The 26,123-nt window shown below is 34.8% G+C and overlaps 1 protein-coding gene, 1 long non-coding RNA gene and 1 other non-coding gene across 3 annotated transcripts in view; 2 read left to right on the forward strand and 1 right to left on the reverse strand.

Annotated features, from left to right (window-relative positions):
• Positions 1-6: 6 nt before the first annotated feature.
• Positions 7-26,123, reverse strand: part of LOC125505793 — a 71,007-nt gene continuing 44,890 nt past the window's right edge. The window contains exons 3-5 of the long non-coding RNA XR_007282416.1: positions 24,999-25,020; positions 300-336; positions 7-135 (exon numbers count right to left, since the gene is read on the reverse strand). This is a non-coding gene — a long non-coding RNA (uncharacterized LOC125505793). The remainder of the gene's footprint in view (positions 136-299; positions 337-24,998; positions 25,021-26,123) is intronic.
• Positions 6,822-6,903, forward strand: Trnas-aga. The gene has a single exon. It is a non-coding gene; the product is annotated as a tRNA-Ser (tRNA).
• The window catches only part of LOC109533158 (terminal nucleotidyltransferase 5C), a 47,627-nt gene continuing 43,334 nt past the window's right edge, over positions 21,831-26,123 (forward strand). The window contains exon 1 of the mRNA XM_019898410.2: positions 21,831-22,230. Coding sequence (XP_019753969.2) covers positions 22,045-22,230 — 186 coding nt within the window. The 5' untranslated portion in view covers positions 21,831-22,044. The remainder of the gene's footprint in view (positions 22,231-26,123) is intronic.

Raw genomic sequence — 26,123 nt, forward strand, 5'->3', positions numbered from 1 at the left:
CAAATAACCACAACCAATTATTACTTGTATCTACTAACTAGAGCACTAAGAGCGCTTTTCCTGCACTTTCGATGGTTCTTCGCAGCGCGATTGACTCCTTTGTAGATCTCTGGTAGAGGTGATGGTAGGTATACTCTGTAGCAATAAAAAAAACAACAAAAATATAAAAAAACTGTAATTATGTAATGAAACTATAAATATTATATAAGAAAAAGTTTAAATTTTCAACATATTTATGTTTCAAACAAGGTGTTCAAACAAGAAAAACCGAAAATTAATCTAATAAATGTGAAACTAACCAACACGCAGCAATTGTCCGCTAGATTTAAGGGAAATCTGCAAAAAAATAGAAATATTACTACAAAAAATGTCTCCAAATTATTGGGGATTATTTATGGCACAGAACTAAAACCGACTAAATGTTTTAGAATAGAGAACGTAAAGCAAGCATATTTTTTAAAACTTTGAACGCGAATAGGTATAGGAAAACGAAACCCTTGATACAAATTAGAGATGACAGAGTAATCGAACATACATGAAGGCAATAGAAGCAACAAACAAAATAGGGTTGCCTTGCAGATATTACAAAGACAAATTGGAAGTGAACAAATTGAGTGACTAAATGCAAAATAAAAATGTTTAATTAGGACTAAATCAGTTAATTAACAGACAAAAAAGACTACAAAAATATGAGAACCTCGACAATACAAAATAAAAATTTTAAGATACGCGTTGTGTTGTTGAACACCGAAATGCATATTATTGACGAAATTAATCTAAACTATTTTAACCGTTTAAAAATATTATTCATTGCCTAATCACCTGATGCCGATATTAAGCCTGGTGGGATGAGAAAAAAATGTTTTCACGTTCTTATCTCTAGGAGTTGTTATTCTCCGACGACATCCAAAACACCAAACACCGCATTTAATAATAATTAAACGAACAAACAAATACCGTTATCTCGGTTTTTAATTGATAAACAACTGTAAATACGCGTTGTTCCCTGCATACATTCGTATTAGTCTGAGAAATGGTTTTTTTACGTAATTTTCCTTGATTTGCTAAATCATATCAGTAGCGCTTCCTACCATGAGATGCCAAAAAGAGCTTCAATTTCTCAAAAAAAAATCAATTTATTTCGCAAATATAGCCAGACAGTGTTCTATTTCTACATAAAATAAACTGAAACACGCGCTAGAATTAAGTAAATGCAGAGCACCAAACATCTAGTTTTTCCCACAGAGAGTGGTCAAGTTTACGAAAGAACACGCCTTCGCTGGTAGCATATCTAATTTACATTCTACGGGGCGTTTATTAATTAATTGCCTTTATTATTCCCTGAATAACATTTCAAATGCCACTCGAATTGAAGAACATTTTAGTGGTGTTGTAGCAATTTGTAACAAATGCCAATTTGACTGGTTACTATGCAGGCACAGTTTCGATAGTTAAGTAACAAGTAGGCAAACTATGGGTATTTAATATTAAGTTTTGCGTTAAATATGGGGCAATAAAACTGGTGAGTTTTTCGACTTTTTCCTGACGTTTCGCAACCACGAATGACTTGCATCTTCAGAGACACTCACTTACACTCATGGATAAAGACAGGTAGGTGGACACTGCTTTACACTGAACTATCATCATCTAAAGTGGGTGTTTGACTTTTTCTTAAATAGATTCATAATAAATTAAATAATTCTACTAAAAAAATGTTTTTTTGTTGCTGTCTACTACCTTCATAAGTAGACATAGTAGGCGTGGGTAACTCAGTGAATTTTTAGGAGTTGGCGCAGTGCCACGCAAATGGCTTGGTGCGCCAACCTAACGCACCGGCGCAGGAACTGAGTTCCGGCGCTGGGAAATTTTGATGACTTATTTTACTTGTTTTTAGAATTCAAATTTCAGAATTTTCCAGATTTAGCCAAGTTACTCTTTCTATAGTGTGCGATCATACACACTATAATACAAGTTAGCATCCCCTTTGATTGGACTTTCTTCAGTGTGCAACCGCTTCCTTCTTTTCTTCTAAATGCTCAATTTTCATTTTTACTTAAAAATTCTGTCAAATTTAGCGTTTTTTCTGTGAAAAATTATGGAAAAATTTTCGAATCTTTGGTCGCTTTGTAAAAAGTTTTGAAATACCTTTCCAGCGTCGAATTTGAAACAAAAATCAAATAATTTTCTATTAAAAAACGAACAGAATAAGCGAAAGTTTATAACAGATTATTTCGAAATCTCGTCACCGCAATTCCTTTGAAGACTGTAGAGTTTGTTAAAAAAATGTGTTTTTTTTAGGTTTGACTGCATTTTTGTTGCTTTACTTTCTACTCAAAAACGCTCTATTTTAAAGAGTTTCACTTAAAAATACTTACGATCTGGAGATATTTTACGCAAAAAATTACAGGATAAATTTATAGCTTTGTAAAAAATTTGCAAAAACTTTTTTCGGCGTCGAATTCGAGACAAAAACGAAAATAAATTCCTCACGTTTTTTCCCGAACACCATGAAGGTTTTCTCCAAAACCGATCAGAAAACTAAAAGTTTTTAATCAAAAACCTAAAAAACCATTATTTTCTGATCATTTCCTTCTTTTCTGGCAATAATGGGGTCTTTTCAGCCAAAAATGAGAAAATTAATCTTGCTAGAAATTTCGCCTCATTGATCGGTATGCAGGGATCTTTAGAAAACCCTTTTCAGCTTCGAATTTGACACAAAAACCAAATAATTTTATTCAGTTTTTTTACCGAGAGTAATTAAGATTACAGTTTACAGTAAAAAGTTTACAAAAAATAATTTGGAAAATTCGACGCCCACATCGCTATGAAAATATTTACTGTTGGAATAACACTATAATCAAAATGCTTTTAATATTATCAATATAAGTTCAGCCATATATTATGGACCACAGTGTACCACAAAGCCATATTGCTTAGGCAAGCATAATTTTTTGTTTATCGCGAGAGCAACCTTTTTAGTTAGTCGTCGTCAAATCGCTGCTGATACAGAATTGTTTTCGTGTTCGGAAATCTACTTTTGTACTGTGTTGTTCTTTATCATTTATCAATATACCTTTATTCATACATTAAGAGTGTGTCCACTTTATTTCACCAACATTTACTTTCTTTAAATTCTCATTCTAGTTTTAGCAAATCTTCTATTAAGCAATTCTTTCAACGCAAAAACCGCATTATTTTTTAGTGTTACTTAAAATATTGGCAATCTTCAGGTATTTTCTGTGAAAAATTATAAGATAAACCTTATTGGAACACTCGCCTTCTTAACCGCTTTGCAAAAATGTTTGCAAAACTTTTTGCTGCTGCTAAAAATCCTAATTATTATTTCTAGGTCTTTTTCCAAAAATATTTCCCCGAAGTGAAAAAGCGAAAGTTTATTATCATTTATTTGGACAACCCTTGGAAACTGGAGTTTTTTCACTTTTAGGTCAATATTTCTAAACAACACTGTCTCTAAACAGAAAAACCGCATTTTTCCTAACGTTTTCCTGTAAACTACTGGCAAACTGAATCTTTTATGCAAAAAAATTAGGAGATCGATTTTCCAAGAAAACTCGTCGAGTTTCTTTGGACTCAGTTCTGTTGGGAAAATCTATAAGACTTTTTTCAGTTGTTTAAACAAAGTAGTAAAAGGTTATTCAGAAGAAATGTTGATTATCTTTTTTTTGATGTGCAATTTCCAGGATCGGGTCTCGTAAAGCTTTTATAAAGGACTTGTAACTCGTTAACGGATGAATTCTATCTCGTTACCTCAGAGAGCGGCAACAACTCAATAGCGCAACTCAACACAGTGTTACCCAGGCCTATCTTGTATAACACAAAGTAACACAAGTAAAAAGTATATCGGCTAACAGCATGCAAAAACCCGATAAAGGACTCCATAGAACTTGGATTGGATAAATTCCATCGACTGCGCCAATTTTACAACTTAACTAAACTGAGTCGATTGATGTCCTGAGGGCAGTTAGTATGAGTATTCCGGATGTTTGATAAGAAAACTACTTATGGTTAAATATTTTAATTTTTTTATGGTAATACTAAAGCAAAAAATAATAATTTTATCTTTGAATCGAAGCAAATTACATCGACAGTTTTAGATATAAAACAGTTGCATTCTTAGTTGGTTTATTTATTAAAAAAAGATAAATTTGATTAAAATCACTAGTGTATTCACTATTTTTTTTTCAATATACATACTCTGTGAAAATAACGCCAGAAAAGCCATAAATAATTGTTTCCGTAATTTTCTAGTTTCCATCCTCCGCCTCCTCCTCGCGCTTGAACTTGAAATGTACTTAATAATTCCTTTATTAACAACTGCTCTTAGTGGAGTTTCTTGGGGAATTTCCATCATTTTTCACTCATTGAAATTCACAACTTTTCCATAAGAAAACAAAGGATGCTTTGATGCTAACACAAAATTTACTAAATATAATTCATATATAATTTACTAATAATTTCCTATTTTTTTTATTCAAATTAAATCATTCGACAATCTAAATAAAATTATATATTTCCTCATTGAAGTTAAATCTTCTTGAAAAGTATAATTAAAACACAATTGTCTAAATTTTCAGTTTTCAATTGAAATTAATTATTCCGACAATCCAACTTTTTATTTCGTGTTCAAACTAAATCGTTCGACAATCTAATGAAAACAAAATTTGCTAAACACATTTTGTAATTTTTGTTGAAATTAAATCTTCATCGACCACCCGATTAAAACTAAATTTTCTAAATTAATTTCTCAAAAACCAATTAACCCGATTAAAACAAATCTTTCAAAAACCAAATTAAAACTCTACTTTCTATATTCTAATGAGATTAAATCTACAGACAATCATTAACCAAAATTGCCTAAGAAATTTGCCTCTATTAAAATCAAATATTGCGTCAAACGAATTAAAGCTAAGTTTCAAATTATTATTCAAATTAAATCTTCGGACCATCTAGCAGTTGGAAACATTTTCGTGCATTTGCCAAATCTGTATTTTATCTGTAGTTGATTTTTGATCATTTTAAACAATTTTTTTGGACAATAAATGAAACTGAAATCCGATTACTAAACTATTGATTTTTATTGGTGCAGCATCGGTGTAGTGGGAGATTTTAGTAGTGCAAACTAAGTGCCGTCCTTTGTTATCTAATAGAAAGTAGTAGAGATACATTTTGTTTTCGGCATAATGAAATAAGATGGGGAAGCCTGTTTCAATAAGGGAAAGAAGTCGAAGAGGATATTTCCACACGAAACACCTCTCAGAAAAGTTGCTACTGAACAGGTTATCTGAGGCCTAGGTAACACTGTGTTGAGTTGCGCTATTGAGTTATTGCCGTTCTCTGAGCTAACAAGTCGGTTCATGATTTATAAGTGATTTATTAAAGCTGTACGAGACCCGAGACTGGAATTTTCACATCTAAAAAAGGGTATTTTTTCAGAGAAACGTTTTCAAACAACTGAAAAAAATTAATCGAGATTTTCCCAGCGAGAGTCCAAAGAAAGTCGACGAGTTTTCTTGTAGAATCGATCTCTTGCATAAGAGATTCAGTTTTTTACAGTAAGCATTATGAAAAACGCGGTTTTTCTGTTTAGACAGTGTTGTTTAGAAATATTGAACTAAAAGTGAAAAAACTCCAGTTTCCAAGGGTTTTCCAAATAAATGATTATAAACTTTCGCTTTTTCAGTTCGGGGAAATATTTTTGGAAAAAGACCTAGAAATAATAATTAGGATTTTTAGCAGCAGCAAAAAGTTTTGCAAACATTTTTGCAAAGCGGTTAAGAAGGCGAGTGTTCCAATAAAATGCATCTTATAATTTTTCGCAGAAAATACCTGAAGATTGTCAGTATTTTAAGTAAAACTAAAAAATAATAATAGTAGAAAGAATTGATTAATAGAAACTTTGTTAAAACTGGAATGATCTCAAGGTTTTGCTCTCTAGTCGTTTTTCCAAGATAATCTTACTTTCGGTAAAAAACTGAGTAAAATTATTTGGTTTTGGTGCAAATTCGAAGCTCTAATGGGTTTTCTAAAGTTCTCTGCAAACCGATGATTGAGGCGAATTTTGTATTGTTGGCTGAAAAGGTTGTAATTTTCGGGTGAAAAGACCCCATTATTGTCCGAAAAGAAGAAAATCATCAGAAAATAATGTTTTTTTGCGTTTTCGATTAAAAACTTTTAGTTTTGTGATCGGTTTTAGAGAAAACCTTTCGTTTTTGTCCCAAATTCTAGGCTAAAAAAGTTTTTGGAAAACTTTTATAAAGCTATAAATTTATCTTGTAATGTTTCGCGCAAAAGACCTCCAGGATCGTCAGTACTTTTAAGTGAAACTACAAAATAGAGCGTTTTTGAGTAGAAAATAAAGAAAAAAAAATAAATCGAAGCTAAAAGGCCACATTTTTTTAACAAACTCTACAGTCATCAGAGGTATGGGGGTGGCAAATTTGCCAAATAATCTGTTATAAACTTTCGCTTATTCTATTCGTTTTTTGATAGAAATTTGATTGATTTTTGATCCAAATTCAAAATTTATGTCATAATTTTTCGCGGAATATACCTGAAGATTGTCAGCATTTTTAAGTGAAACTTTAGAAATTCGAACATTTAGAAGAAAGAGTACCTTTGTTAAAACTGGCAAATTCTGAAATTTTGATAAAATTTTATTAATAAATGGCCCTTAAAATAACTCCAAAAACAAGTAAGAAATCATCAACATTTTTCCAGCAACGGAACTGAGTTACTAAAATTGTCTGCGCGCTGTTTAAACACCCAGTATAACTAGCTTCACGTGGATTTATTAACTATTAGCAGTCGTGGCCGAGCGGTTAAGGCGTCTGACTAGAAATCAGATTCCCTCTGGGAGCGTAGGTTCGAATCCTACCGACTGCGAACAATATTTTGCAAAATTTTTGCTCAACTTAAAATTATGCAAAAATTAAGCTTTTATAATTAGGAATTTAGTCGCAGAATTAATTAAACATGCTTGAACTATGCAGAAGTTTTAACCGATTTTAAAGAGAGGGCAATTTGTAATTAGTTTTGCGCGATAATTGATCTGCAGTGTTTTTTGCTGCTCTCTTGAAACGGAGATTGTAGTTCTGCGACCGGTTAGCGGTTGGTCAATATGATCAGGTTAATAACACATATAATAATGATATGTCTCCAATAATCCCGCGTAAGTAAATTAGAGCCTTTCAGTCGATACAAAGCGCAAATCGCATTCGAAAGGCATTTTTTTCCGCGAAGGTCACAAAACAGTCGTTTATGCAGGTAATTGGTCAAGTCATGGACACGCCCAAAGGTCTCGTTTTTCTATGTGTGAACTTTTGTGCAAGTACCAACCAGACGGTTGGCTTAATTGCCATTAAGCTGCAAGAATTATCGCTAGCTTAAGGGACTCGATTAGTGTACGATTCAGCTAATAACATGACACAACAGTCAGTTAAATGGGCTGGTGAATGCTTGAACTGCAGATATAAACAGGGATCACCCGATTAAGCAACTTAAATATAAGTACAAACTTTCTCGTAAGTATTAACTAATCGTCGTATGCGGCAATCTTGAATGGGTCATTCTACGGAGGATTTTATTACCTACATCTGCTCTTGGTCCCAAAGGATCATACAAAAATGTTGTCTGTTTTTCAGCCTAAACTGAGATTAATTTGGAACTATTTGAAATCAGGCCAGTTGGCCATTCAGACGCAAGAAAAGATAAAACCTAAGGCGGAATAAAAAAACACTGATTCCCTAAATTGCTATTCAAATCTGCTTTTTCATCGCGCTTCTCGCATTAATAAAGCACTTTTTATTTTTACCGAAAAAATCAATATTGCAAACAGTCTCTGACTTGAGAGTGGCAAAAGCTTAAAGATAATGCAAAATGAAACACGCCCGTTTTCAAAATTTGCCAAATTTTTGGAGAAACTCGCCACAAACATAAAGCATTTTTTCGCATATTTATGGATAAAAAAATGAGAATAGAAAGTCATTGCTCTCTTCGAGTAGCGTCTGAAAATATTCCAAATCATCACCCAAACGTTACTTGAGCTCACATTTGCATCGTAGCATTAAATTCAACTAGATTCCAACGTTCACTTCCTAATAAGTACTCTAGGAATTATGTACGACTTGAATTCATCTATCTTCCTCTCCAGCCATGTTTAACTCGTAGTGAGTGTGTTAAGTCATCCATGTTTCTGCTTCTTAACAAGTTAAGAAAAAATGGGAATCCCTAATACAACTTTCGTTAATACGCACCTTCTAATTCGAATTCTTATTGAAACAATGTCTACCTTCTCTCTGGTGTTACCAGAGTCCCAGAAAAGATTTTAATCAGAATCACTAGATAAGTCCACAACACATTCGCAGTTACATAAGAAGTACAATGCAAGCTTTTCAAATATTTTGTAATTGGAATCTATTTGATTTTTTTTGCATTTCATTGCTCTTTAAAGGATGCAATACAATTGAAAAATGTGTCTATAAGTGGACTTATTTTGAGATTTATTACCGATAATATGGAGATTTGACTGTCGTTTATAATTGGAAATCGGATTGGATCGAAATAATACAGCGTTCGATAATTTTTATGACATAATCTATCGCTCCAATCGGTCTTTGTTTGCGTGTGCAAGTGCAGAATGTTTCAAAGTTATATAAAAAAATATACCTGGTTTACCTACCTTATAAGGCACAAGAAATTCAATATAGTCCAGTTATGGGGCTTATTTCGTTTGCGTTTGCCGCAATCTTTTGCTCATTCTTGTCAGATTTGTCCGATTGTACAGAGGTTTACATACTGGTTGGTATATTTTGGTGCTAATCGTGGCACAAATTTCGAATTTAAACGAACTGTAGAATGATTTTGCAGCAATTGTCAAGCCTTGAGTAGAACTTGACCAAAAACTTCTCACCTCCAAAGTGGACCAACTGGACAGTTGAACATTTGTTCAGTCCTAATCATGATAAAGCGCTGCAAGTGTCTCGAATTTCAAACAAAACAGCCTGCAGAATGATTTGGCAGAATTTAACAAACCTGCTGTCGAGCCTGACCAGAACGTTCAAGTTGACCCATTTTCAAAAATGTCTCACCTCCAAAATGAAACGACTGGACAGTTGAAATGTTGTTCAGTCCTAATCATGATCAACTGCTGCAAGTGTCCCAAATTCCAAACTAAACAGACTGCAGAATAATTTTGCAAAAATTGACAAACTTGCTGTAGAAATTGATCAGAAAATTTTCAAGTTGAGGCATTTTGAAAAAATTCTCACCTCCAAACTAAAGCGGCCAGACACTTGAAATTTTATCCAGTTCCAATGGTGACAAAACGCTGCAAGTCTCCCAAATTCCGAGCTAAACGGTTTGCAGAATGGTTTAGAAGAATTTAACAAATCTGCAATCGAAGCTGACCAGAACGTTCAAGTTCACCCATTTTCAAAAGTCTCCTACCTTTAAAGTGAAACGACTGGACACTTGAAATTTCGTCCAGTTCTAACCATGATCAACGGCTGCAAGTGTCTCAACTTCGTATGTACCAACTTTCGAACTAAATGGCCTGCAGAATGATTTTGCAGAATTTAAGAAACCTTCTGTCCAACTTGACCAGAAATTTCAAGTTGACCCTTTTCCAAAAATTTATCACTTCCAAAGTGGAGCCACTGAACACTTGAAATTTTGTCCAGTCCTAATCATGATTAACGCCTGCAAGTGTGCCAAATTTCGATCTGATCGGATTGCAGAATTATTTTGCAATCCAATCGTTACTTTGCACGTTCTCGGGGATTTATTTTTGAAGAATAGACTCAATCTAAAGTTGAAAAATTTGCAATTTTTCTTTCGTCTTCAATGAACGTAAGAGAATTGCTTTGGTTTGAAAGTGAAAGATTAATAAAACTGAGTCGGTTGACTGAAAATATACTTTCTTTACAGCTACAGTAGATTTTCTAAAGCTTCAACATGAAATTTGTTGTGGATTTCGCTGTACATTTCAACATTAACAGACCAAATGCTACAAAAGATGTTAAGAATTAAGAAATTTTCAGTAACTTCAGAAGAACGGAAACCAGCAGATTAATGTCTTTAGTGCAGATTTATTAATATTCGCTTCGTCTTACATACTTAAGGGGATGAAGAAGCTGACAAAATGAACCTGCTTAATAGTTGGCTACTCTGCACCTGCTTTATTATTGGAAAATGAACTTTGTATGGATCTGCTGAATTTGACTACATTTTCAGGAGTCGCACATCAACTTGTTTACTTGTTTTGGTTTGAATTTGTGGAATTGAGAAGAGTTAGTCGATTGATTGTATTACTAGAAAGTTCCCGGATTTCTACTTGTACTGCGGTTTTGAAGTTAATGTCTACAAACACTCTTCAACCTTCGTTAATGAAACAAGTGACGCAAAAACCAGCATCTGCAGTTGGAGCAGGTAAACGGGTGAAAATTCCAATTATTCAAGTAGATTTTAACTTTTCCATTTGCAATTAAAAAATCACTATTGCCGTTTCACTACGCAATTAGAAAAAAAACCGACAAAACGTTGAAATTTCTAAAAAAACAAACACCCAAAAAGGAAATGACATCGTCTTAAAAACACAGATAAAAATATTTTAAAATCCTTCTCACTCGATACCTCTCGACATCCAAATATAGAAGATCTTGAAGTAAAAATAACAACTTCTGACGTGCTAAGCACCATTGTTCCAAAATCAGATCATTATGAAATTGTTTTACCAGATTCGCATAAACACTTTACTAGATCTGAAGCCGATGGCTGTTTTTATCAATTCCATCGAATTCCTTTGGGGTGTCGTATTACCTTCTACTATCAATCGAAGTGCTTTTACATAAGCATTTCGATGATTTTGTACCAGCAATAAAAATCAGGACGAAAATAATTAAGTAACAATTTTATCGCTTAGGAAATTAAATGGAATTTCGTAAAATTTCAGCATATAATCATCCTTAACGCAAATAAGGTTTTCCTTCAAAAGAGTTTGCCTACAAAAATTAGCCAGTCAATCAGCCCAGAATTATATGGAAAATAATAAATCTGATATTTAGAATCTTATGAATCAATGCGCGATTCTATAGGAGGGGATACGCAAATAAGCCAGTAACTCACAGGTCAACAGTAAAGAATGCGGATAGTTTTGAACTGCATGTAAAAAGGCAAAAAAAGTACTTAGGAAATTGCCTTATCTATTCTTCTTCTGATGCCAACAAACAGCAGATGAAATTAAAAACTCCCATTTTTTTATTGCGACTAATCCCATATTTGCACTGTCATAAGCCCAAGCCAAAGCATACAGATTATAATCTTTACAAAGCGAAGAAGAGGTTTATTATTACACATTCCAAATGATCTACTTAAGTGTGGCTGAAGTGGCGCGGCTATTTTTAATCGCTACCAATCGCATCTATCTAGTGAATGAACATCACATTGTGTGTTTGAACAAGAAGATAAGCAATGAGCAGAGAGGTTCAGAAGTAGTTACTGGAATTAATAACACAAGAAGTGAGCCAAAAATAGTACGATCAATTTTCTACTTGGAAGGATCTAGACCTCTAGATCTAGACTCCTAGATCTAGAGGAGAGAATAGAAAATCTGCTTTGCTTCCCTTGGAAATATTCATGGGGTGCCTGACTTCCTTCAACATAATAATGACTGTTGCAAAGTATAACCATTCCCCTAACTCTTTCCTTGCTCACACATAAGCCACCTTAAAGCATTTAACGGTCGAAAAAACACGTCAGGCTGAGAAACTTTGTGTTTTTCTGTAAAATTCCTGAAAAGTTTCTTTGGCTGATTCAAATGTCTGCCGCATGCCAACTGTTGTTATTCATGTTTCGAACATTTTCTGCAATGTAGTGCGCACTTCTTTTAACATATTTTAATATTTTTTTGGGCAAAAGCTAGCAATGCTACAACATTTTTCAAAGAGCACAAAATGTCAATACAGATCACTACGTTAACTCAAAAAAAAACTCAGTTGATTGAAGCAAAGAAATAAAAAGTTCATAATAATTCACCACTTGCCTGATGAGTTTCTTTACAAAGGAACCAGCAACTGGAATTCAATGAAATTCAAATTCCAAGTACCACGAAGCTTCTTTTATGGACTGGTGATATTTAAATTATAATTCTTCAAATTTTGGTTTAAATACGAGGCGCAGGGCGCAAAAACCAAAACCGCTTAAAATATTTCTAAATTTCAAACTTAATTTCAAAAGAATCCAGTTACGGGAATTGACCAGAATCTACAATCCACGTAACACGAGAAATCATCTATAGACCGCGAATCTACAGATTCCTCTAACTCAAATAGTTATCAAAATAAGAGTCAAACTGCAGGGTGCAAAAACCAAAACCGCGCAAAACATTTCCAAATTTAAAAATTAATTTCTAAATAAACCACCGACTGGAATCGACCAAAATCTACAATCCACACAACACGAGAAATCCTCTATAGACGACGGATCTACAGATTCCTCTACATCAATTACTTACCAAAATAGGAGTCTTAGAAATGCAGGGCGCAAAAATCAAAATCGCGCTATACATCTCCAAAATTTCTAAAATTATTTGTAAATGAACCAGCACATGGAATTCAATGAAATTTACACTCAAAGTACCAAAAAGCTTCCTTTATGGCTTGCTGATGTTTAGATTGCAATTCCGCAAATGTTGATTTAAATACGAGCCTTAGAACTGCAGGACGCAAAAATCAAAACCGCGAAAAACATTTCCAAATATCAAAATTAATTTATAAAGAAACCAGTCAGCGAAATTGACCAAAATCTACAATCCAGGTAACACGGGACATCCTCTATAGACGACTGATCTACAAACGCCTTTACCTCAAAGAGTTACCAAAATACGAGCCTTAGAAATGCAGGGTGCAAAAACCAAAACCGCGCAAAACATTTCAAAATTAAAAAATTAATTTCTAAATAAACCACTTACTGGAATCGACCAAAATCTACAATCCACGCAACACGAGAAATCCTCTATAGACTACTGATCTACAGATTCACCTACATCAATTATCTACCAAAATACGAGTCATAGAAATGCAGGGCGCAAAAGTCAAAATCGCGCTACACATTTCCAAATTTCGAAAATTATTTGCAAAGGAACCAGTAAATGGAATTCAACAAAATTCACACTCCAAGTACCACGAAGCTTGTTTGATGGATTGCTGATGTTTAGCAATATAGCACTTATCTATATGAACTGTTTGTAGCAGATGAAGGTGTTATGCGCCCTTAACACATTAATTCGTACTTTTTCGTATTAAACAAAGACACATTAATTCTTGTGAAACTACCATGTTTCAAATAATGCAATTGTAAATCAGCACGATTAGAAATTGCGCTTGCATTTCGATGTTGAAGACCTCTTCTGGTTAATACGCTTCCACCTAGGTACGAAATCGAACGTACCAAGGAATTTTACCTTTCATTTAGTCGACGGCAAGGTCGTCTGTTTGCGGATTTGAAGCAAAAATTGTTCACTTGCGAAATGCCTCATAAATAATATCTGAATACGTATCGGCAACAGTAGTACTGGGGTCAGAACTACTCGTTTCCATTGCAGTGTTAGGTAACACCAGCGCACTTTTATGCGGTCGCTTGCAGTAACCAACCGAATTAAATTCGTTCCTTATCCAATCGAATAATACTCTTTTATGTACAGGGTGTCATTCACAACGACAATTACCATAACAGACTTAAATTCGTTTTTTTTTTCGATTATAGCACCTACATATAAGCAGAATGATTGACCACATAAAAGCCAAAGGTAATAATTAAGACACTTTGTATAACGTTTTACAATTAATACATGCGGAATACAGTTGTGAAAGTAAAAACAAATTTGATGATGAAATTGTACCAGTTCCTTATTTGTTCCCGTCAAATCGTGACGATAAAAAATGAGAAATGAAAGTAAACCATCTCACTAGTCCATTGCACCCATGAGTGAAATAATAAGGTGTATTGTGTTCCATTCCTTGTGCGTTTTATTTTTTTATTGTGCACAGTTAGGCGGATTTTGCAGGACTTTTGTCCAGAACGTCAAACAAAGAACTTGAATCCCGACGAAACTGCTAAGCTTGCAATATAAGATCCGGTGTTGTGTATGTACGTGGATTTAAAAAAAAATTCAAATCCGGCCTTGGACAACCTTCAGATTTTTGTCTCAAGGCTGTTGAGATTGAATTGAAAGTGGACCTACAAAAAATGCTGTTTACGACTTCGAGCTACGCGATCGGGGATCCGTTTCACATTCTCATAATTTACTAGTTTTTCAGAAATTATTCTTCGTCCTTGCGTTTTTTTTGCTTTACTTGCGCCATTCAGTTTGCACCAAAATGTGCATATACGGGGCTACCGAAACATGTTGAGAAACGATTGAAAAAGAAGTCATAAATTTGAAATAGCCTGCCAATGGGGAAATGGTTGGCATTCGATACGGCATGGAATTATGCAGGCTTCCAATGTAATCTGTTGGCTGGAACTTGCAATATTCGTTAAAATCACACCATTAACCGAGCGGAGCAATACATATTTACATATCGATTATAATTGTTATTGTGGAATATTATAGACGCTCGCTGTTGAGGGACCGTAAATTCAATTAATCACGGCCGACCATAAAATGGAAATTGTATGTCGGACAATTCAAAGTCGCACCTTTGCTATAGAGAAATGTTCCAAGAAAAATGTCGGCTGATATCTAAGATCTAACTAAGAAACACAGTTCCTTTTTCCTTAGAATCAGGGCTCTGGAAGGAATAGCGCTTCTTTAGGTTTCGCCGCGATAATCGCACAAAAGAGCAGTTTAATAAAAAAAAATTAAGAAACGAACACGCCAAATATATACAATTAAAAAATAAATCATCCAACCGAAGTTTGAATCATTTCTGCGTACAACTTTGATTTTGCCAACAATAAAAAATCAGATCATGATGCTGACGAAAGTGTACGTTAAGCTTGTCCTTAACTCATCTTTTTCACTAACAAACAATCATACAAGTGAACCTGTTTATGCCTTTAAAGCACCGAAATTCTTGTGTTGGACGCTGGACAAATCCAGCTTGATGTAGAAAATGAAAAAAGTTATTTTCTGGATCTTTTCCCAGTGCCCAACAAATTTTTAGAAACTCTAGAAAATAATGTTTCTTCTCTAGTTGTAACTAAATTTTCTGAACCTCAAAATGTTCTTCCACACTTCTTTAGTGTGGATGTAAGAAACTCTAGATTGATCGAAATTTTGTGAAGCTTAGAAAATGGAATTGTTTGACAGATTTGTGTAGCTCAAATGTAGGGCAATCTTCGTTTCATTGGAAGAAACACTTGCTAAAGTGAATGCTAGAAAAACACTGTATTTCTTTTTGTCTTTCAATTCCAACTCTGGTTTTTTATTTTCTATTTATATTTTCTGTCTTTTATCCCACAAGGTTTTTACTTGGCGATTGATGACTTCATTTATAAACAAATTAAACTTCTTGCATTTTTTGTGCACCTTACCTTTTAATTCTCTTGCCCTATGTTTTAGCCCAAAGTTTCAAAATCTTAACTATTCCTTAACAGCAAAGAAAATACTTTAGCATTTAGCAGTTCAGCAAATTTTCGGATCTCGTGTGCGACAGCAACAATCAAAATTTTAGATTGTATTTTATTAATACGTAGTTCTAAAGTTCCCTTCCGAAAAAAGGAAAATTTGTCAACGAAAGCTAGAGGATTTTGCGGAAATGCAAATTTGAGTATCAATCAAGCCCAGAAATTTCGAGCAGAAAAAACTAAGTTTTGTGTTTCAGAAACGACGCAAATTGATGGTGAAAGTTCAAACTCAAAACTATTTAGAAATTAAAAACATAGAAGCAATTAAATAACGAAACGCAGTTCTTTTTTCCTTAGACTTGAGACGGCTCTGGCAGGGATAGAGCTTCTTTAGGTTTTGCCACGATAATTACACTAAAAGGCAGTTTAATAAAAAAGAAAATATAATCGAACACGCTAAACATATGCAATTAAAAAATATAAAAACGAACCGAAGTTTCAATTATTTCTGCGTACAACTTTGATTTTGCCAACAATAATAAAATCATATCATGATGCTGGGGAAAGTATTAAAACTTAATCTTGTCTTAAACCCAGACAGAAGTTTTTTTTATCGAACCTCTATTTTTGGACAAAATTCAAGTTGTGCGGGCCCAAGTTGAAAAAAGTATACGATATTGTAACCTCATATCTTCTGAGTAATTCTGAATTTTAATCGTCTGTTCACCCTGAGCCATTCAAAAGGAATTATTTTTTTTGCGACCGGTCACATTTTCCGCGCCTAATTTACTTCAACTGTGTTTTAATCGCCAAGAAATCTTATGGATATAAGCTGTACGAACAACATTTTATCACAAGTGAACAGGTTTGTTTATTTTATCCCTCTCTGTGCTCTAAGTTTGTAATTCAATTTTGCATGTACAGCTTTTCACATGCACCTTTCGGGTGGAAAATGTTTATAAAAAAAATTACATCTCTCGAATCGTCCAGAAAAACGATTCAAGATCCAAAATACTCGAAAGATCAGAGGTTATAACATCGTATACTTTTTTCAGTCTGTTCCCGACAGAAGACTTTGACCAAGAAACATGAAAGTATTTAAACATCCTGTACAATGTGTTTAAATATTTTTTTTCTTCTCTAATAACGTGAATTTTGTCCACCAAAAGAGCCAAGATTCTGAAGAGAAAGTGTTTAAATCGTACCACCGAGTATCCACAATCAAAAGTTAGGGAACATTTATCAACAGTGCATATAATGCCTTTTACGTAATTCCTGTTGATTCAAATGTGATAGTAGGTTCTTTAAAATTCAGCTAATAATACGATCTCTCATCTGCTAATCACCGTTTCATAAATTTACCAAAACTAATTGCGCTTTGGTGAAATAAATCTGAATAATTTTGAAGCAGATCGTGCTGCTTCAGCGAGTTTACGGTGCAAGAGACGACAATCCGATTTTGAGAAACGGAATTTTCACAATGCAAAGATGGAAAAACGAAAGCTGTTTCAAGATGCATTTGTGTGCCAAGTTTTATTTAAGTATTTGGTTTATTGCTGTTTGAATAAGGTTTAAAAAAGCAAAATCAAAAACACGAAATAAAACTGAAACTAAAAAAAATAATTAATCAAATCATAGATGTTATTGGAGTGTTTGGAGTCTTCCCTCTATGTTCCCCTCGCGAGCATTTAACCCTGAAGATGTTGAATAACTGTTTAAAAGATAATTTTTATGCTGTGCCTGAAACTAGCCTGAACGAGCGTCAGAGTTGAACCAACCCAGAACGCAGAAATAGGCCCAAAAACTCTTAAGTCGCTTAACAAAGTGATTTTTTTCCCAACAAGTCTTTCGTCGTGCAAAATTGTAGTTGATCATTTTGATTCGATGAGATCAAAATCGATCACCACAAACTAGATGAATAAACTTGATTTTTCAGGTCACGAATGCAACCAAATTTAAATTTAGTCAAAATATAGGTGTGGTTTGACCGATAAGTTAATTACTCAGTGGCATTGTTTCTCAACCGAAAATATCAACGTTAATATTGTTGATAGACTGGCTAGGGAAAACCGACATTCCCAAGCCTTCCCACAAGAATTTGGTGGATTTTTTGCAATAAATCGAAATGCGTAGTTTATTTTGACTTGACACCAACGTTTGTTCTTTTTACTGTATTTAATTATGCAAACATTCGAAATATCAGTGCTGCACTTGATCCAAATCTCAGTTCGAAACTTTTCAGCTCAACTGGATTTTTCAACTAGTCTTCGCAGAGAAAAGGTGAAATCTATTAGACGACAGGTTTACGATAAAGTCCAGTCAGCATTGAACTTGAAATGTCAAGGCTGTTCAGTACATCGCGTTGAATGAAACCAAATGCTTTTAATTTCGTTGCTTAATGATGTGGTTTCATCTTCGTTAAACAGTTTTTTCTCTTTCAACCTTCGACAGAAAATACTTTTAGTTTCTACATCAGATAATGAGTTAAGAGAAGCAGAGGAGCTGTTCATTGGTTTTGCTTACCAAAGGTTTAATCTAGGCCAAAGGCGTCACTGAAAACGTACCGGGCAAACCCGGCGATTTGTTAAAGTAAAACCCGTTCAAAATCAAAACGGGTTAGAGAGACAATAAGAAAAAATTGTCATAAGGTGTTTTTGCTCTCATTTCCCTGCTGGTTCGGCACGTTTGAAAGTCCACAGCAACCATCGTTAACAATTGCACAATGCTGCTTGAAAAATTTATATGCAAATCGAAACCGAAATGGTCGATATTCGAGCATTTGCGTCATAGGAATATTGCCAAAATGATTGTGTTAAATAGGTAATAAAAATACTGTTAAATTATTTCTAATAATGCAAAATAAATTGGGCACGAGCATTTTCGATTCGATAAGATAGTCGAAGTAAACAGCTTGTTAATATTAAAAAAAAAAACTAGTTTAGCTGATTTTGCTTTCTTATATTCTGCTCTTACTTACTGTATTACCATTTTTACTCACTGCAATTTTTTAAGGGTTGCAAATTAAAATTGGCGTTAATTGAGAGTTTTTCGGATTCAGCGGAATAACAGTTTAAAACTTCGATGATTTGAATCAATCTCGATAACTCCCAATAACCATTTTTAAGATTGGTTTAATCAGACTTTTTTAGAAATGAAATTGAGAATTTATATGAATTTTTAAGCATTTCCCTTAGCGTTTGACTGGCCATTCACCACAGTTTGCCAGTTGTTAGGCAAAAAACTTTCAAAGTCCTGCTTTAAAAGATTAGAAATTTCCGAATTCCTATTCTGTAGGTTTCCTAATAATGTAATTCTTCATTATTTTGTTGCGTTACCGTCATAACTTTAAGCGGCTCTGTATTTCAAATAACTAAGCTAGAATTTGAACTATGTTGTAAACAAAATTACTCAATAGTTCCGTATTTTTTCACAATTAATATTCAGACTAATATCCAAATGAAAGGCTGAATATTTACATTTTTTAAGGACATGCATAACTAGGATTTTCCTTGAAGTGTGCATATTTTTAAATTCCGGATTGAACGGGGACCTATAGGTAAACACAAGCAAATCCCAGCTCTGGATTTGCAAAGTTTTGCCAAAAAGTACGAAAATTTGTATCTCTAAATGGTAACATCGGACAAAAGACCGAAGAGAAGATCTCTCGATAAGCCACTGGAATAAAGAGAACTTGTACCCTTTTCAAGAAACCGAGAAAAAGAAAGCGGATAAGGAAAAGCCCGGATGGTATAACTAAAAATGATATCGACTTCATGCTACAAAACAACCAGAAAGTCGGCATAAATTTGCCAGGATTAAACCAGCTTGACTCAAACAATAGAAACTCAAGTTTCCCTTGGCTTCAAACTTAACACTGAAATAAACAAACTCGATCACAAGAGCAAGTTGCCAACTGCTCAGGAACTGAAGCAAGAAGCGACAGGGTTTCGAAAAAATTGAAAAAAAAAACTGGGATCAAGCGACAATTTGGACAAAATGCGCATCAAGTTCATAAAGAAGTAATAATCAACATTTTCAACAGTTTCAAGTTATTGAATTCTCATATGGAGTGAAAAAAAAAACACACTATCCACCCAAAATAACCACTGTAACCCAGTTTGAAGTGTTCATCATCTTTGATGCAAAGACACGAACAATTTTTATTTAAATAACTTGCGCTTAACCGTTCACTCAATAATAACTTATAGTCGAATTGAAGTGTTGAAACTTTGGGAGCATTTTGAAAGAATTCCAAATAAATTGGCAACATGCCGAATACTTTATTATTGCAAATTCTCATTTTGTAAGTGCCGAGTTTCCGAAGGAATGGGTGAAACAGTTTAATTAAAATATTCGGTATTTCAAATATATGACAGCATTTACTGGCAGGATTACGTTTCAATCCTGTTTGCAAAGCTTTTTTCTGTTTCGTTGCTTAATTAGTTTTATTGAACTTATTAATTCTACATAAGTTCCAGATTTTTTGCTTTAGAAGTTTGACGTCAGTTACTTAGAGAGCTACTGACCTTGCATAATTCCAAATCTAGTCTTTTTTATGAGTAAATCGAAACGACTCTCCTTTGCTAGGAAATTGAATATCGTTACAAACACTTCCTCGGTATTTTCAAATATTTCATGCTATTTCGATAACAGTTATAAAAACTTCACTGTGGAATTTATAAGTGATTAGTCATACGAATTAACAGAAAAAAATTATATAGAGCATATTGTCGATCGACGGAAAATCGCACGCAAAATTGCACTGCGACAGATTTATGTTGGTTATTATTCGTGAATTCAATGATAAATTATTGCCCATTTTCAGGACCGAAATTTGAAGCTCAAATGGTGATTCAATGATAAATTTCGGATATTTTCATAAAACCCTGTTTAGAGTCCAAATGATATGTTTTTGGTTTAGCGTAATTTTTTTTTATCCTCACTTTTTGGAAATTTCTCTGGGGATAAAGTCATCAGCAAATATATTGATCATGACATGATAGTTAGTTATGAAGCAAATTTTCGCCCCAATACCCTGAAGGTGGACTTAATCCGAAACACTGAGTGTAGAAAAAATCTTTACTTTTTCTAACCCACTCATTGCTGAGCCTCCAGCTCAGCAATTCATTCTCAAAGTTTGCCTAGTAAAGAAGGCAAAATAGTGCGGATTGGTTTAAAAAAATCCTACCAACTAGCCTGATTCACTCGAAACTTTCCAACTTAATAGAGCGAACTGTGATCTTTCCAGGGCCGCAATCGGCAACTCTGTAGCACGAGAAGGAGTTTTACTAATTTGAAAAGTACATGGTAATTTTTTTGAAGCAAATTTTTGCCCCAATACCTTGAAGATGGCCTTAATCCGAAACACTGAGTGCAGAGAAGAATCTTCACTTTTTCTACCATAACCATTGCTAAGCCTCCAACTATCGGAGTTGGCAGCAATTCATTTCCAAGTGCAAAAGGGGAAAATCTTAATTTGAACTAGGTATAACTTATCGCTCTTGTGAAGCAAATGTTCGACCCAATAGTTTGAAGATGGCCTTAATCCGAAACGCCAAGTTTAAAGAGGAAATTACTTATAAGCCCCATCTAGCCTGATGATGTTTGGATTCAATCGAAACGCTGCGCCTTTATAGAATACTTTCTTTTTCAGGGCCGCAATCAGTTTATAAAAACTAGTCAAAAGCGAAAAAAAGGATATTTTAGCCAAAAAGTTTGAATGTTGTTCGATACAAAAGCCTCATTTTTGTCGAATTTAATCGAAGTATAAAAAGCAAGCTTTCATAAAAATTATCGGTAACTTTGAAACACTCGTGGCATTATTCCTTGATAAATTACTTTTTAATTAACGCACGTTTCCCAAGTTAAATCTGAATGTTGACCTCCCGAAGACCTGCAGCAACAAGCGAAAGATAAAAAATAGTATCCAGAAGCAAAATATTCCCCTTAGCTACCGCTAGAGCACAAAAATCACAGATTTTTGTTTGATTTGTGCTAAATTGCTCTACAGACTCTCTGAATAACGTCCTGTTCATCGATAGGAATTTAAAAGAGGAGCTGCTAACTGCTAAAAAAGCTTTCCAAATTATTCAACCTTTCCATTTATAGATTAACTTTGAGGGAAAAGTGTGTTTGATGTGGGCGGTAAACTGCTAATCAATTTTGACGACGTTTCGGTGCGGCGACCATCACACACTAGTCGGCGAATGTCGTTCCATTCCGCACTAAATCGCATGGAAAACTGTAAAACCATCAGGCAAGCTCCCTTTTAGTCTGCGCTTTTAGTCAGTCGACAAGCCGCAGCTTTATGTAGTTGTCGTGCCGCGCACGAATCTAGAACTTCGCGAAAATTCCCGACAAATTTCCTGCTGATTCAGATTCCAGCCTGTTGAGCGTTGGAATCGCCGTGTGTGTGATTTCATCCACTCTTTCCCAATCAATTCTCGCGTGCACCGAGATATGAAGAACAGGCAGAATGCGGAGATCGACCTTTTGCAAGGGCTACAGCCCTTTTCGTATGATGATTCCGGCAACAGCTGTGGCTCATCCGTAGTGTCCGATTTCACCGGAAACGAAGACGAGTGTGTTCTTCAGGTGTCCGACTTGGAGTCCGAGACTAATGAAGAAAGATCGGACGTCCTGCAGGTCAGTAGTCAATTTTTTCGAATTTTTGCCGAAAATGTCACCTTGTACAACTCTGGAAGGGCATTGGGGGGGGGTGGAGTCAGTTCAGAAAATTGGTCCGCAATGGCCTGCTTTGCGGACAACAGTTTTATCCAGATGTTATTCAAATTTGGATCAATTTCGTGTCCTTGACTCTTAATCAACCATGCAAATTCGTTCTGCTTGAATAGTATTAAGCACGTTGAAATTTCTATGGAAACCGGATTAAATTGTTGATGCTAGTGGGAAGATGTGCTTCATTAATATGCTACCAAATAAGATAGGTCAGGATATTTAACCATTTAACAGGCAGCTTATTTCGGCCTGAAACCGTGATTGTAACGGATTTCAATTAATGGAAATCATTCACGCTCCCACCCGGGCCAGGCACATTTCCGGCATTCATTAACTCACATTTGCTATGCTCAATTATCCTCCCTTAATTATATCAAAGCGATGGAGGATGAGAGTTTTACAACTCCTTCTCGTGGACAAGGTTCACTGGTCTACCATCTGGTCCTCTCCAGGTGTACATAATATAATAGAATTGTCAGAGGCTCATACAAAATACATCAGATGTAAAGCAGAAACAACGAGCAAAAGAAGGTTTTTCTTTGTTGGGGGGCTCGATACTCAGAGCCAACAAAGGTGGCATTGAAAGATACCAGTCTTCCTTCAAAGCACCTGGAGTAAAGGTACTCAGGAAACTCCCTTTCACCAAACATTCTACTGATCGTGTGCTCAGTGCATTTAAGACAAAGAGGGACCCGATTTATTGATGGGCTTTGAATGGCAAATGAAGAAGAATCATCTGAGGCCCTCAAACCGCCGCTAAGTCTGTTCCAACTATAATGTGGGTCAGAATGTTTTAATTAAACGTTTTTTCATTGGTTTTTTATACCATTTGCACAATTTCATCGAATGTATTTTAGTAGCGTTCATAAACTTGGATCTTAAGCTTTTTAGCTAATCACTAATTATATATTTTTGAATTTTGACCTCAAAATGCCAGAGTAAGTAAAACTTACAAACTGTTTTTAGAAAGTCTTTTAAAAGAATCAGAATTTAGTTCGATTTGCATGAAATTCTCAGCATACTGAGCTTCAAGAGTCTTTTATGGACTGTAAAAATTTCTAGTTGCGGTTTGTTCTGGATTAGAAATTGGGAGGGTTGAAAGTAGAAGCTGCAATCGGGGGAAAAGACCCATTTTTACAGCAACATCTACAAATCTCGCAAAAATCTGATTATAGAGCGATTGATATAAAATTATCTGAGTGCTCAGCTTGAAGTGTCGTCCATGGAATGTAAAAGTTTGGTGTTGCGGTTGGCTCCTTGTTAGAAATTGTGATTTTTTGAAGTTAAGCTGACAATTGGGTACTTAAAAGCTTTGCTTTCAGATCAACATCTATGATCTAAAGCGCGCTAAATTAGTTGCTGGTATACAGGGTATTAACGTTAAAATCAACATTTTTGTTTTTAATTACGGTCTTTTCATCTCTCACAGTGAAATTTCAAAGGAAATAGGGTCGATTTTTTAGAAAAATATAAAATCTCACAATTCTCCAAACACCTAATAGAAACGCAAGTGAAGGCAGTTTTCGCACAAAAATCCAAATTAGAATATCACACATTTAGGTGCAAGATTGGGTGAAAATCCCATCTTTTTCCCGGTTTTTTAACTTATTTTTCAAGAACAGTTTCAGCTGGAATGCTCATTTCCACACCACCAGAGAGAGCAGTAGTAAATGGCGCCTTTACTATGTGAAGCGTCGCTTAGGAAATGTTAGTAATTCTTGCACAAGATCGCAAATTATCACGAAAACTTCTGGTTTTGCATGTTGTTTCTTAAAGTGCGGATACGACCGTTTTTCGCATATCTCAACAACCATTTGAGCTAAAAAAAAGCCGTTTTTCTACCGTTGGATAAAGAACTGGAAATGCAATTTACTTACAGCAACGAGAGTGAGAAAGTACTGGAAGTTTTCACACAAAGAGCGAAATTTGAATAGCAGACATTTAGGTGCAAGATTAGGCCAAAACTTCATGTTTTTTACCACTTTTTTGCTTATTTCTCAGGAAAAGATTAAGCTGGAGCGCTGATTTCTACACTACTGGATAGAGGACTAAACGACGTTCTTACGACGTGCCGGTTAGCTTTGCAAATTGTTGCAGTTTTCACAAAAAAAACAGAAATTTCGAAAAATCTCCTAGCTGTGCGCGATTGTCTTTTAAAAGTTGACTGCGCCTTTTTTCCTTATATCTCACGAACCATTAGGGCTACGAAATCAGTTGAAATTGAAATCCGGAACATGAATGAAAAAATGGAGTCGGTTCTTACACAAAAAACGAAATTTGCACATAACGCATTTAGATGCCAAATACCTATTTTTTTGCTGCGAGTTTCAGGAAAAAAACTTTAATTTCACAAACAGTAACTTAATGAAAACAAGAAAACTTTGAGTCATAGCATCAGCTGATGCAACATTGAAAGACTGTAGAATTGAACAAAACAAAAATTAATTTAAACGCAAAAAATGATAATGATCACAAAACGAAATGAGTAATTCGAGTGAATACCAACGCATTTCCCAGCTCCATCCAAGCGATTTTCGACACCAAACTGTTGTTGAAACGATAAAATGATGAATCATTATGTCGGCGCCTAATTGTAATGCACCTACGCATCCATATTTTCATCCACGCATTGATGTTACATTAGCTACTCGTGTTCAATTTCAGAAATTACTTACCCACTCTGTTCGGATGTGCGACCTGCAACAAAAAAATATTTTGTGACGAGTGTAGGTACTTTTTGTCCCATTGACCTTATTAGCGGCGTGAAGCGCAAATTAATGAAAGTGATTGTTTAAATATTTCAAAGGAAAACATCGATTTTCAGCCACGGTTGGCTTGGATGATTGACCGGTGAATTATTGAGGAAGCCCCCAATGCGTCGAATAAATCATAAAGCGTCCCGGTATATAATTGCTACAGGATTTCTTCTAGGTAGTAATTTGCCAGCAGGTTCTAATAAATAGTGGAAAAGCGGCAATAATTAACTATGCGGACTGGAATAGTTTTTTCATTGATTTTCTTGTTGGTCGAGTTATCAAAGCACCATGCAAGAACTAGGTACTCGGATTCAAAGAATTTCATCGCAATTTCCCTTGAAATACGACTGAATAAACTAATAACACTGCTGGTCATTAAAGCCGAATGGTTTTTCTCAACCTTGTCCACTGAAAAAAGCTGCACATAAAACGGCAAACTCTGAATGCGGATTTTATAATACCGGATCGACCAGAGTCAACAATTGAGAATCCGGTTTCATCATACAAGAACAGTGTTCAAGTATACGACACTTATCACGCCCATTTTATCCGGTCACAGTCTAATAAATAATCTGGTTTCTAAATGCCTTTTTCACTTTGTTGATGTGTTTTAAGCGTAGTTTTATTGAACAACTTTGTGCCACCGACTGTAAAGATTCTACCGCAAAACGATTAGCCATGTAAATGGTCTGCTCGTTTAAGATTTCGTTGTTTTTTTCCTCTCAAACTTTGCCAAACTTACCGTAGAATGAAATTGCGTTTATTTCCATTGCATTTTTGGTTTTTTTCGAGAACATTACACAAATAGGGTCACACCAGTAACAGTTTGCAAGCTGTGCTTGTAGAATTTTGTATAATTTCCACAATTTTTTGCTGAATATTTTCTACACATTGTGTGGGCATTTAATGTCGTCACTTGCTTTGGTTTGTAAGTTTCGAATTTTCAAACTGGCGGGCAAGTTTGAATTTTTTAATATTCAGCTTGCACGCTGCTAAACATCAAAGAGCCTTTGATTTTTTACCTTTTTTCCTATTTGTTCTTAA

This window comes from Dendroctonus ponderosae, unplaced genomic scaffold (genome assembly GCF_020466585.1).
Source record: "Dendroctonus ponderosae isolate FM_Combo_2020 unplaced genomic scaffold, Dpon_F_20191213v2 Dpon_F_20191213_1, whole genome shotgun sequence".
Lineage (NCBI taxonomy): Eukaryota > Metazoa > Arthropoda > Insecta > Coleoptera > Curculionidae > Dendroctonus > Dendroctonus ponderosae.